General features: G+C 40.1%; 1 protein-coding gene across 1 annotated transcript in view; it reads left to right on the top strand.

Moving 5' to 3' along the window:
- Nucleotides 1-14,021, top strand: part of LOC133530151 (dystrobrevin beta-like) — a 59,811-nt gene that overhangs the window by 11,856 nt on the left and 33,934 nt on the right. The window contains exons 5-13 of the mRNA XM_061868009.1: nucleotides 3,244-3,395; nucleotides 4,742-4,850; nucleotides 6,136-6,302; nucleotides 6,707-6,834; nucleotides 9,232-9,335; nucleotides 9,755-9,846; nucleotides 11,065-11,103; nucleotides 11,401-11,513; nucleotides 13,320-13,494. Of these exons, the coding sequence (XP_061723993.1) occupies nucleotides 3,244-3,395; nucleotides 4,742-4,850; nucleotides 6,136-6,302; nucleotides 6,707-6,834; nucleotides 9,232-9,335; nucleotides 9,755-9,846; nucleotides 11,065-11,103; nucleotides 11,401-11,513; nucleotides 13,320-13,494 (1,079 nt within the window). The remainder of the gene's footprint in view (nucleotides 1-3,243; nucleotides 3,396-4,741; nucleotides 4,851-6,135; nucleotides 6,303-6,706; nucleotides 6,835-9,231; nucleotides 9,336-9,754; nucleotides 9,847-11,064; nucleotides 11,104-11,400; nucleotides 11,514-13,319; nucleotides 13,495-14,021) is intronic.

Below are 14,021 nucleotides of genomic sequence, written 5' to 3' on the forward strand. Positions count from 1 at the left end.
TACTTTTCCCCTTTGGAAAACAAATATATTTTATACTAAATTAACGGGAAAAGTGCATTTATAGAGCGAACCGGTTACAAGTTAACTGTCTTAACAAGCGAAGCGGCGGGCCGAAGGCCCGACGCTGAGCTTCGAAACCCAGCGAAGGCCGAAGGCCGAGCTCCGCGTAGGGCCGAAGGCCCGGAGCGTCCCATTGGATCGCCCAAGCACGCGAGGCCGAAGGCCGAGCTGCGGGAGTGCGTGCTCGCACGCGGACCATTCCTTGCAAGCAAAAGTACAACTGCTTTACCTTTTCCCTTTGGAAAACACAAACTTTTACACCTAAACAACAGCAACAACAACAAACACTACAACAACATTAATAACAACATACGCGAGGCCGAGTGCATGCTCGCACGCGCAGCTGAAGTACAACTGCACCACTTCTTCCCTTTGGAAAACAAACTTTTTCACTCAAACAACGACACCTACAACAACAACATTAACAACAACACTAACAACAACACAAACAACAAACTACACGATTACCGCGGGGCCCTCGGGCCCCGCGCACCAAGCAAAACTCTAACTGCTTTACCTTTTCCCTTTGGAAAACAAACTTTTTCACTCAAACAACGGCACCTACAACAACAACTCATCAACAACAACACTAACAACAGCACCAACTACAAAAACAACAATACCAACTACAGCACCATGCACACCGCGGGGCCCACGGGCCCCGCGCACCAAGTAAAATCTAGTATAAATCAATAAAGCCGACAAAGTCGTACAATAAAATCTAAAAATTTAATTTTTTTGAGGGCACCTCCTCTACACGTAAAGTGGGGGTGAATTTTTTTTTTGCTTCAACCCTACAGTGTGGGGTATCGTTGGAAAGGTCTTTCAAAATTAATAGGGTCTTTAACAAACATTTTTTGATAAAGTGAATATATTCGGAGATAATCGCTCCGAAAGAAAAAAAAATGTGTCCCCCCCCTCTAACTTTTGAACCATAGGTCCAAAAAATATGAAAAAAATCGTGGAAGTAGAGCTTAAGAAAGACATTAAATGAAAACTATAGCGGACATGATCAGTTTAGCTGCTTTTGAGTTATCGCAAAAAGTTTTCCCTTCATAGTAAAAAGACTTACTTTAAATAGGTACTGATTATGCAAATTTGCCTATTTGTTTAATTCGCGTGAAAGGTACCGTTTCATCCCTTGGTTAACAATTTACTAAATAACAGCTCCAGTTTAGCTTATTGTGACGGAAGAGTAACTACGGAACCCTACACTGAGCGTGGCCCGACATGCTCTTGGCCGGTTTTTGTAAATAATGTCAAACGATCTTCGTTTTCCTGAGGATCAAATGTCTATATAGGACTCATGGCATTTAAGCTTTGTGTTGCTTAAATGCCATGGTCAGAAATGAGAGTTAAAGTCTGACGCTCGCAGTCGACGATTGAAACGCCTCTAACAAAATGATAAGGTGATGTGACGTCACATCATATAAGTCTGTCCTAAATGTATGGAAGATCAAGGAAATTGCCATTTTGACCCTGAAATGTTGTGTTTATGTGTATAGTTGTCATACAATTTATTTTTCAATATAATGTAAGGAATCGAATGGTACCATTTTCTTTTCTATTTTTGAAAGACAAAAAAAAAAATTGTTTTTGAGTTTTCGGAGCCTTGTATTTTTTTATAATCTCAATATAATTTTTTAAATTCCACTTTTTTATAATGGATGGCTCATTTTCTATCCATTTAACTAAATTTTGTTATAATATTCAACATGTGTCAAGTACCCAATTAGCCGGGTCCACACAGAGCGAGCGTACGCCCGAGGCAATTTTCTCACACAAACCGGTTAGTGTAGACGTGCCTCAGCCGAGGCGGGGCGCGCGTTTTCCTCGCCTGAGCGCCTCGCCTCTGCCGAGGCACTCTTCGTTTATAGTGTTGGTCTATTTATTACATTTAACTTCTCAATATGAGTAGATGCTATTATGAAATTCTTCGAAGCTTAACACTTGAATCCGACGTGTTATAAATAAAGATGCATTTTTCATGTACTATAAAAATATTTAATCACATTGGCTCCCGTCCAAAGTGGCGGTTTTTTCATAAAACCGTCAACTCATAAACAAACCATACGTTATTTTGACAGTAATGATGCATATTACCGTCTTAAGCCGACTTCATTACACCAAACAATCAATTTGGCGTGCTGCCAATATAATTATTTGTGTGCCACTAACATTCCAGATATTATATCTTTTGAAATGAAAATTACTCTTAGAGGATATTTGTAATCTCAAGTGGGTACAGTCACGTCTAAAAATATATGGGCATAAAGTCGTGTATACATGTTTTTGGCACTTTTTTCGTATCGATATTTTCAGATGTGACCGTACACCATTTTTTATTTTACTTTATTAATTTGACGAGTGCAATATTTTTATCTCCATCTTCCTTGCGTTATCCCGGATTTTTGCCACAGCTCATGGGAGCCTGGGGTCCGCTTGGTAACTATCCCCAAGAATTGGCGTAGGCACTAGTTTTTACGAAAGTAACTGCCATCTAAACTTGCAACCCAGAGGGTAAACTAGGCCTTACTGAGATTAGTCCAGTTTCCTCACGATGTTTTCCTTCAGCGAAAAGCGACTGGCAAATAGCAAATGATATTTCGGACATAAGTTTCGAAAAACTTATTGGTATGAGTCGGGGTTTGAACCCGCAACCTTCGAACTGAAAGTCGCACGCTCTTACCGCTAGGCCACCAGCGCTTCTTGCGAGTGCCATATTTGATATTTTTATCCAGTTTTTATTGCTGGCTGTTTTTTTTTACATAGTAACTAATATAATAATAATAATTATTATTATTAATATAATGGTAACTATAACGAACATAAACTTGATTATTTTGTGTTCTTTTAATACGATGTTAAAACTGGCACGTTCTGGTACTTGCCCTATAATAAAACCATCTGTTTATGTATTTAAGTATTTGTACATTAAATATATCGTTGTCTGAGTACCCATAACACAAGCCTGGGCTTACCGTGAGACTTAATCAATTTGTGTAAGAATGTCCCTATAATATTCGTTTTTTTGACACCAAAGTATTAGATTGTTTTTGGAATCGGACCTAAGTAAACTAAAATGTTGATCAATTAAAAACTGTAAAAATCACTTGAAAAGCAAGTGATTTTTATAGTATACAGATAACGGAGAAACTCAATTAAAAACTTAGTCTTTTTTAGATATCTTCTCCCAACTTTCTGACGGCAACGGCCACCTATTGATGAAGAGGCTATCGGACTACCTAAGAGAAGTGCTGGCTCTGCCGGCGGCCGTGTATGAGTCCCCGTCGTTCAGCTACGATGATTCGTTGGCGTTGTCTATATTCAACCAGGTAATCAATCTGAAAGATATCTGACGGCTACGGTCGGCTGATAAAGTTGACTATCTGAGAAGTGCTGTCTGCCGGCGGCCGCGTATGAATCCCCATCGTTCAGCTATGACGACGCGTTGTTACTGTTCATTTTCAATCAGGTAAGCAATCTGACAATTAGATAATTGTTAGACGGCTGCGGCTTGCTAATGAAGCTGACTATGTGAGAGTTTTTTGACTCCCCAGCGTTAAGCTATAATCATTCGCTGGCGCTTTTCTCATTCCTATTTGAATCTGGTAAGATTCATTCTGACATGTATCTCACAACTACGGCCTGCTAAATCTCAACTACGACTATTTGACGGCGAAGGCCTGCTAATAAAGCTATTAATAAATAAATATTAAATAAGTTATAAGTCTATCTAAGGGAGGTGCTGGCTTTGTCGGCGGCCGTATGTGAGTCTATATTCGACCAGGTAAACAATCTGACAACTATCTTACGGCTGCGGCCTGCTGATGAAGCTGGCTATCTAAGAGAGGTGTTTTACGAGTAGTCTCACCAAGCTCTACACCCACTTTGACATATGTGGTGCCATAATAAACGTCACATTTTTATAGAAAATTTAAGGTCATGTTCACACTTTGCCACTTTGTCTTTGCAAAGTCTGTGCAGTTACCTTATTCCGACGAGCTATAGAGCTAGTCTGCTTATAGCTATGTCAGAGACCCCGCTATTCAGCAATAGCTTTGGCCATTCCTTGACACTGTACATATTCATCTATCTGACAACTGTCTAACGGTTACGTCGTGTTGATGAAAGTTAATGCTTATCATTCAGTTCTGACATCTCCTTGCGTTGTCCAAGTTCAACCAAATAGCGACTGAATGGAACAATCTGACAGCTATCTGACGGCAACGGCTTCGATGATAATTGCTGTAGATGAAGTACAGTCAGGTGTAAAAATATGGTTGCATAAACTTGCTCAAAAATATCTCCCATAGGTCTTAATTTGCCAACATAAGAGCTATGCGACATACAGTGGCGGGGCAAGACCAACATTTTATGTGGGCAAGGTACATTTAGCGAGGCCCTCTGGTGGCGAAAGAAATAACGAACATTTTTACGTTGTGTCCGAGATATACTTATTTGCGGCGCGAGGCCCCTCGGACCGCGAGGCCGTAACCGGTGGCCCACGTCGCCCACGCCAAACGTCGCTTCTGGGGCCATATTTTTGAGTAAGATATGTGCACCCATATTTTTACACTTGATTTCACAAAAAAGAAACACTGACATATTAGCACTTACATAATATGGGTAGACCAGATATTGTGTTAATGTGTTTTAATAATGTGTTGTTTATCTGCAGAACGGCAAGATAACTGTGAACGATTTCCTGGACACTTTGATGTCTGATCCCGGTCCGCCTTGTCTTGTTTGGCTTCCACTACTTCATAGACTGGCAAGCGTTGAAAATGGTAAGTGCTTTATGAATAATATATAGAAAGGGGTTGCTTTCAATTAATCTGTATTGCTATTAAAAGCTTTTATTTACTTTCACCTGACCGTTGTTTGTTTGTAATCAAATCTTGCAAGTTAAATTTGATCCACTTCCCGGTTTCCGATTGAGCTGAAAATTTGAATACATATGTAAGTCGGGTGACAATGCAATATTATGGTACCATCGAGCTGATCTGATGATGGAGACTTGAGGTGGCCATGGGTACTCTGTGATAAAACAACCAGTCCGCACGCCTGCGCGATGCGCAACCGCCGTTGCTTAGCAACGAATATGCACAACAAATCACCGTACCAAGCTAACTGAAGCTAGTTGATGGTTGGATATCAAAACGTTGTGTCACAATTTGACGTTAAAAAACAAAAGAAGGTTGCTTTACAGTCCTAGGTGTGTAAGGCAGTATGAAATTCCTTTACATATCATCTTCACTCATGCCACCTGATATGTAGTATTTCCGGACCTAATTTGACGTAAGTCATGTCATCATTTCATAGCAAGTTTGAGAAATAGTACATTACTATAGAGGACGGGAAACGAAGGGTAGCGAGGTCGGATAGAGATAAGCGGCCGGATAGGGATAAGCGTCCGGCAACCCCGTTTCCCGCCGAGATTTGTAAAGTGCTTTTCTCAAACTTGCAATGAAATAATAAAAAAAAAAAAAATAGGATGATGATGATGACTGTTTCATGTCCTAATGTGATAGGTTATTCAGTGCGTGGGGTATTGAAGGGGAACAAAAATGTAATTATTTTGGCGCTATTTGTGGTTACCGAAAGGGGAACGAAAATTTTATTATTTATACGCTACGACGCACGGTTTAGGAGATACAGCCCTATAAAGATTTCTGCATGACTGAAAAAAAAAAAAAAACTTTTTGGGGTTGTATCTCCTAAACCGTGCGTCGTAGCGCAAAAATAATGAAATTTTTGTTCCCCTTTGAATCCATAAAATAATATTTAACAAACAAAAAAAAGAAAAAAAAGGACAAAAAAATGAAAAAAAGCATACTGGCAGAATTTTGCTTATAGGTTTTTTATGGTTGAATGCCAAGACGTGCCATAATTTGACGTTTAAAAACAAAAGAAGGTTGCTTTACAGTCCTAGGTGTGTAAGGCAGTATGAAATTCCTTTACATATCATCTTCACCCATGCCACCTGATATGTAGTATTTCTGGACCTAATTTGAAGTAAGTCATGACAACATTTCAATACAAGTTTGAGAAAATTTATATTATTATCCACAGTGGTCCACCCGCTGGCCTGCTCCGCGTGTCGCCTCAGCTCCCTGACCGGTTTCCGTTACCGCTGCGCGCGCTGTGCCAACTACACACTTTGTCAGGACTGCTTCTGGCGCGGCAGAGTCTCCCAGGGCCACACCAACGAGCACGAGGTCAAGGAATACTCGCATTATGTAAGTTCATGTTTTTCATTTGACAAATTTTCGGCTGGATACTACGTCGGTGGCAAACAAGCATACAGGTCGCATGATGGTAAGCGGTTATTATAACCCACGACCCATTTTGACGACCCTTCTGGCCTAGTGGGTAGTGACCCTCCCTATGAAGCCGATGGTCCCGGGTTCAAATCCTGGTAAGGGCATTTATTCGTGTGATGAGCGTGGATATTTGTCCTGAGTCATGGTGGTTTTCTATGTATTTAAGTATTAATAAATATTTATATATTATATATATGGTTGTCTAAGTACCCTCAACACAAGCCTTATTGAGCTTACTGTGGGACTTAGTCAATTTGTGTAATAATGTCCTATAATATTTATTTATTTATGAAATTTCTAAATAATTACTTTTGTTCCAGAAATCTCCATCAAAGCAAATCGGAGCAACGCTGCGCAAGTCATTCCGGTGTGTACCCGAACGGGCTCGAACCCAGGTCCCTCGCTACCCTGACCGCCCGGAGCGCACCCTCAACCTCAGTCATATCGTGTAAGTACTACAGTCAATTGACAGTTCAATCGACAACTTTTTTTTTGTAAAAAAAAAAAACTTTATAAGATCCGGTCCGAATTGCGGATACTACTATTTGTCAACTATAGTAGAGATCGTTAAAAGTAGTTAAGTAGAATTATTTACTGCGTAACAATTGCGTAAATTTGTATAATTTCATTGTTTTGATTGTATAATAAAATACGTAAAATTTGGTGTTTTTATTAAATTTTAAACTTTTATTTTATTACACCGTGTCCAATAAGTTCGAATACAAACTTTTAGCACTTGCTGTATAGACATACGGATCGCTGGATATAAAATTCTTATTTTAATTTAAAAAGTATATTGACATAAACATAGTACTATAATTTCATGAGTCACGTATTTTTAGTTTGGCTTGAATACACGATGAAGTACGTTCGTGAAGAAATTATTAGAAAATTCCTTAAAGGCGATAGGCCATGTGCTATATTCAAGGCGTTACAACCGCATGGAATTAAACGGAATCTGGTTTATACTACTATAAAAAGGTATAAAGAGATCTCTTCTACAGAGGACAGGAAAAGATCCGGTCGGCCCCGCTCAGCTAGAACTGAAAAAGTGGTAAAGGCTATAAGAGAGCGAATTCGGCGGAAAAAACACCGATCTATTAGAAAATTAGCTGCTGATCTGAAAATTTCCAGGGGATCTGTACATAATATATTGAAAAAAGATCTTGGATGTCATGCTTATAAAAAACGAAAAGTACATGGCATTTCAGATGCAACCAAGAAAAAGAGAGTAGAAAGATGTAGCACCATACTTTCTTGGCACGCAGGTGACGAATTTGTTTTCTCAGACGAGAAACTCTTTGTGTTAGAGCAGCCTCATAACGCCCAGAACGACCGGTTGTGGGCAGCACGGATAGAAGACATTCCAGAGTATGAAAAGAATGTGCCTAGGTTCCAGAGCTCACCATAAGTGATGGTTTGGGGTGCTCTTTGTAAGAGGGGCAAACTGCCTCTAGTTTTTATTGATAAAGGCGTCAAAATCAATGCGGCATACTATAAATCGGAGGTTTTGGAGAAAAATGTTGCCCCAAATTTAAAAAATATGTTTGCAGACGATTATTATGTTTTCCAACAAGACGGAGCTCCGTCGCATACGGCAAACGCTGTTCAAGCTTGGTGCAAGGCTAATTTGACCGATTTTTTGCCGAAAACTGAATGGCCACCAAGTTCTCCAGATTTAAACGTACTAGATTATTTCGTATGGTCATACATGCTCTCGAAACTAAATAATTATAAAGTCGCAAACCTGAGCCATTTTAAAAAGGTTATCGTGCAAATTTGGGACGATATGCCGATGGATGCGGTGCGTGCCGCTTGTGACTCTTTTGAGAAACGTTTGAAACTTGTAAAAAAAGTTAAAGGTGGAGTTATTCCAAAACATTTGTTGTAAATATTGTATATAAATGTGGCTTTCATTTAATATAATTTTCATAACATAAACTACGCGTAAATTTATTTTATTAAGGATCATAACTGTATTCGAACTTATTGGACACGGTGTAAATAATTATTACGAATGAAGACTCGTAGGGTGTTTTGGAACGATGCGGTCTGACTTATTTCGGGGGTCTATTATAAACCGTCAATATACCGTTGAATTACGTATGCACTTTTTTGTCTCTTTCTTTTTGCTAAGGACGTGAAAGGGATAAAGACAATAGAATCCAAATATTTCGAACTTGTATTAGGCCACGCACCTTGAAATGACATTCGAATCTAAAGGTCACTTGAATGTTATTTTGTCTCACTCGGTGAGCAAAATGCGATTTTGCCCGCTGTTTTTAAGCAGCAAATGACCCTTGTTCGAGCTGCTGACGTGAAAAATAGTTTTTTAATTTAGTGAAGGCCATGAATACAAGAATAAAAACTTAACTTGATGTTGATTTTTTTTAATCTTTAATATGTTCTCACTACTGAGGTGAATAGTTGTATGTGTCACACGAGAGCAAAGTTCGAGCTGTAGACCTGACAAACTCCAATGCCTCTGCCGTTAAAAAAAAACATAACGTCAATCGTCAAACACAAAACAAATATCAAATCTGCTCACAAAATTTCACGAGAATTGGTAGAGAATTGCGACCTGTAGAGGAGAACATCGGATATAAGAAAGTATCGCCATAATCTCGGTCTTATCGCGTAGGTAAACTAAAGACCTTATATAGCTGCAATAAGGTTGAAAATCAAACTGTGTCCTCGTGTATCTAAATCATAGCAGGCTTGAACCCAAATCCCATGTTACACTTTCCGCGCCAAATCTTGGGATGAGTTGTCAAACGGACCCCAGGCTTCCATGAGCCGTGGCAAAACGCCGGGAAAATGTTCTGAATTGATCTGAATATTTCAGACCTCCCTCTCCCGTACCGGCACACAACGGTTTTCCGGAATATGCGCCGGGATACGTCAACACGGGCTCATTGGATTCCCGATCGTCTAGGTCTACCCATCGCAGTAAGTTGTGTTACATTTCTGGTTCATAGTTAGCAATAAAACTTTTTTCATCACACTTGCTCGTAAACTGTTTTAGGGTTCCGTACCAAATGATTAAAAACGGGATCCTATTACTAAGACTCCACAGTCTGTCTGTCACCAGGCTATATCTCATGAACCGTGGTACCTAGAGTCCTAGACAGTTGAAATTTTCAAAGATGATGTATTTCTGTTGCTGCTATAACAACAAATACTAAAAACAGAATAAAATCAATATTTAAGTGGGGCTCCCATACAACAAACGTGATGTTTTTGCGTAATGGTAATGGTACGGAACCTTTCGTGAGTTGGGCTTTATAGGCAGGTTCACTACCCACTAGGCCAGACCGGTCGTTATTTAAAGCGTTTATATTTGTTAAAACCCATTATTTTTAATTCAGGCATAGCAGAGCATTTGTCGCGTGGGGTGGACGACGAGCACCGACTGATCGCGCGATACGCCGCGCGATTGGCGCATGAAAATCGCACTATGGTACGTACCTTTAAAAATGTTGTGAATATATTGCCTTCTACAAAGCTTTGGTGTAATCGTTCGATTTGAAGCTGGCCCCGAGCATAGAGAAATAAGAAGTAATAGAGTGCTCACTCCATACATCAGTTTTGGGAACAAAATGCTTATTATTTTCGCAGTCGATATAGCATCGAGTAGCGGAACTCTCAGTACTGCTAGAGATATCACGGCAAACAAAAAGTCTAATGCTCGACGATTTTCCGCTAATATTATAACCAGAGTAAGCGTAGGAGTTGAAAATAGAGTTCCGGTTACTCTAGTTATAATATTAGCGGAAAATCGTCGAGCGTTAGACTTTTTGTTTGCCGTGATATCTATTGTCGAGTAGCAGTACTGAGAGTTCCGCTACTCGATGCTAGATGTCGACTGCGAAAATAATAAGCATTTGGTCCCAAAACTGATGTATGGAGTGAGCTCTATTACTTCTTATTTCTCTATGCCCCGAGCGGCTAATCTTTTGTCTATTGTTAACTAAAACCGCGCGTACCACTACCTGCAAAAAAGGGTCGTATAATTCTAATTGGCACCTGAGCGCGGGCTAGTCCAACGCTAAAAAAAACAGTAGGTGCGCTCTCCGATAACGCGCCTTTGTTACGCATATCGAGGACACATTTTAGACTGGTTTGGTAGCGTTCGACTCGCCGGCACTCAGTAACCATATAGGACCACATAAGAATTCACAAAATATTTTTCCATTTGTTCGGTTTGAATCTTAGTTCAATTTTCATGAGTTGTAATTCAATAACTGGTTAAAGTGACCGGGCCCTTTTTTTACAAGATTTTATTTAACTTGCCCTGTTAGTATGTATGGGACAAATCTTGCAAGTTAAATTTGACCCACTTCCCGGTTTCCGATGAAGCTGAAAATTTGCATACATATGTAAGTCGGGTGACAATGCAATATTATGGTACCATCAAGCAGATCTGATGATGGAGACAGGAGGTAGCCATCGGAACACTGTGATAAAACAACGCAACCTGATTGTGTTTGGGGTTTTTAGAATTGTCTCGATGAGTATTAGTTGCCTGTGGAAAGAAAAGTACAGTCAGCGATAAAAGCTTGTCCCAAAAATGAAATATTTGCCAAAAACTTATTTCAGGCGTGCAATAATGAGTATTCGTTATATTACGTATTAATGATTTTATACGCAGAAAAATTGATAGTAAAATGTTTTTCAGCCGCGAGCAGGGCGGTCAGCGTCGCTTACTCCAGAACTTGTAAGTTTTTTACTAATTTTTACAATTTAAATTGCTATGTTCATATATAAAATATAACTAATAATGTAAGTTATCTTCAAAATTTTCAATCCATTTTTCGACCACGATCTTGAAGTTAGTTAACGATCTCGAATCTAGAAGAGTATTTTTGGAATTTTTACGCATAATTATGTAAGTAATATGTAGTTGCAAAGAGAATTCGAAATAGAGGTGGATTGTGTGAAGATTTTGTAGCCACAGTAAGTGGCGCCATCTTGCCATACCTGCCTACGCCACTGAATATCGCACGTTTTGCAGGGTCGATCGTCATCAGAAGGATCTGAAGTAGACGCGGCGCGGCAGCAGCGCGAACTGATCTCGCAACTCGAGGCTAAGAATAGGGAGATTATGAGGGAAATTGCGAGGCTCAGGTAAAAATATCACTGTATTTTATTAGCTTTTACTAAGTTTTTGTCTGTCTGTCTGATTGGACTGTAATCAAATCTTGCAAGTTAAATTTGGCCCACTTCGGAAACCGTCCGATGAAGCTGAAAATTTGCATACAGTAAGTCGGGTGACAATGCAATATTAAATAATATGGTACAAGATTGTACCATCGAGGTGATCTGATGATGGAGACAAGAGGTGGCCATAGCAACTCTTTGATAAAACAACGCTTATATATAATTGTGTTTGGAGTTTTTAGTCATTATAATACTGGACGGTATGCTTGAAACAGAGAATGACACTCCGTTGATACATTGGGTTTGAACCCAAACTGTGCATCATGCGATTCAAGATGTTTTGATAGCAGGCTGTCAAGCAGCATATCCAGAACTTTAGCGGATACCGTAGCTAAAGATATTGGCCTGTAGTTCGATCTTTCCGAAGCATCTCCAGTTTTATTTTTGACAATTTTAGGCACCTATTGTTAAGCTCATGGGTAGGTTGAAAAACATTTTGAGTGACTATTAGGCCCGGCGCCCACTATCAGCATGGCACGGCAAGGGATCCTTCGGTATTTTGCCGAGGCGTCCTCAGGCATGCCAAGGCGTCCCCAGGCATAGTGAGGCGTCCTCAGGCATGCCCAGGTGTGCTTGTAGATGCCGGGGCGTTCTTAGCATGTTTGATATATCTGACACCTTGGCTTGGTATGCCTGAGAATGACAGAGGGATGCCTCGGCATTCCCAAGCACACCTCGGCATGCCTGAGGACGCCTCGGTATGCCTGGGGACGCCTTGGCATGCCTGACGGCGCCTCGGCAAAATGCCGAAGGATACCTTGCCTGATAGTTAGATGGATAGATAGATAGATAGTTAGATAGGGCATTTATTCTTGTGATGAGCATGGATATTTGTTCCTGAGTCATGGGTGTTTTCTATGTATTTAAGTATTTAGTACCTGGGCGACCGAGCTTTGCTCGGTTATAACTATTTATTGTAATATGGTGGTGTATAGGTGATAATCTACATAAACTTAAAAAGTAAAATGTGAACTGACAATTATTATTATTTACAATCGATTTTACCTTACAGCACTTGTCACAGAGTAACGCCATCTATTATCAATTTCTCTTATTACATAGGTCATTTTTTTACTAAATTAAACTTGTCTAAAACAACAAAAATTATATATAAACTTGAACATAAAAAAAAAACAAAAGTTAGTCACCGGGCGAGATTCGAACCCGTAACACTCGTTTAGCAGTCCGCGTCTTAACCCGCTGGACCAGACGGACAGTGGCCGGCAACACGAAATTAGCGACCATATTCTGCGTCGAAAGAAAAACGCATGAAAACTCGAAAACACGCGTTTTCCCAAACATAAGACTAATCTAGATAGATTGTATACCCCCAAAAACCCCCATATATCAAATTTCAGCGAAATCGTTAGAGCCGTTTCCGAGATCACAGAAATATATATATACAAGAATTGCTTGTTTAAAGGTATAAGATATTTATATATTATATATATCGTTGTCTAAGTACCCTGAACACAAGCCTTATTAAGCTTACTGTGGGACTTAGTCAGTTTGTGTGATAATGTCCCATAATATTTATTTATTTATTTATAGTGGGCGCCGGGCCTAAGTCTATAATATCACTTTAGTGAGACCGCTGACAATGGGTGTTTAACTCCGGCAGGGATTTCCTGCCACGTATATCTATTCTAAACTACTTGGCCTTCAATCCATACTTTTCGGGTATTTGGTGTAATGTACTATTATTTTGAACAGACGTCAACAAGAAGCTGAGGCCTCAGCTAGTGGTTCAGGCTCAGCCCCTCCATTAGTTTCCGAACTTCGGGCCCTTCGACAAAGGAAAGATGAGCTCGAGGGACATCTGTCCTCGCTGCAGGAGTCCCGGAAACACCTCATGCAGCAGCTCGAGGGGCTCATGAGGATGCTCAAGGTATGTATTAGTTAAACTTATCCAAATCCAGTTCTACATACCTAATATTTTTCTACAGTAGAAGAACCTCTTCAAAATAGAATTATGTCCTCCTGTAGCGGTGGTGGCCGAGTTATCCACATCCACGTCCGACTTTCATTCCGGAAGTCGCGGGTTCAAATCCTGGCTTGTACCAATGAGTTTTTCGGAACTCATTTGATATTTACCACTAGCTATTCGTTGAAGTAAAACATTGTGAGGAAACCTGCATATATCTGCGAAGAAATTCAAGATGAATGTGAAGCTCCCAATCGGCATTGGGCTAGCGTGGGGACTATAGCCCAAGCCCTCTCGCGCATGAGAGGAGGCCTGTACCCAGCAGTGCGACGTATATAGGCTGAATTATTATTATTATTACATCCTTCAGGGCAACACTTCTTCTTTGCTCCATCTCACCTTAGATGGAGTCGGCTCTCCTAATTTTTCAGCGCTAAGACTACCCTTTTTTTTCTGAGTTTGTTCATGCTGGTCCACCACGTCAACTGAGG

Source organism: Cydia pomonella, chromosome 22, assembly GCF_033807575.1.
Source record: "Cydia pomonella isolate Wapato2018A chromosome 22, ilCydPomo1, whole genome shotgun sequence".
Lineage (NCBI taxonomy): Eukaryota > Metazoa > Arthropoda > Insecta > Lepidoptera > Tortricidae > Cydia > Cydia pomonella.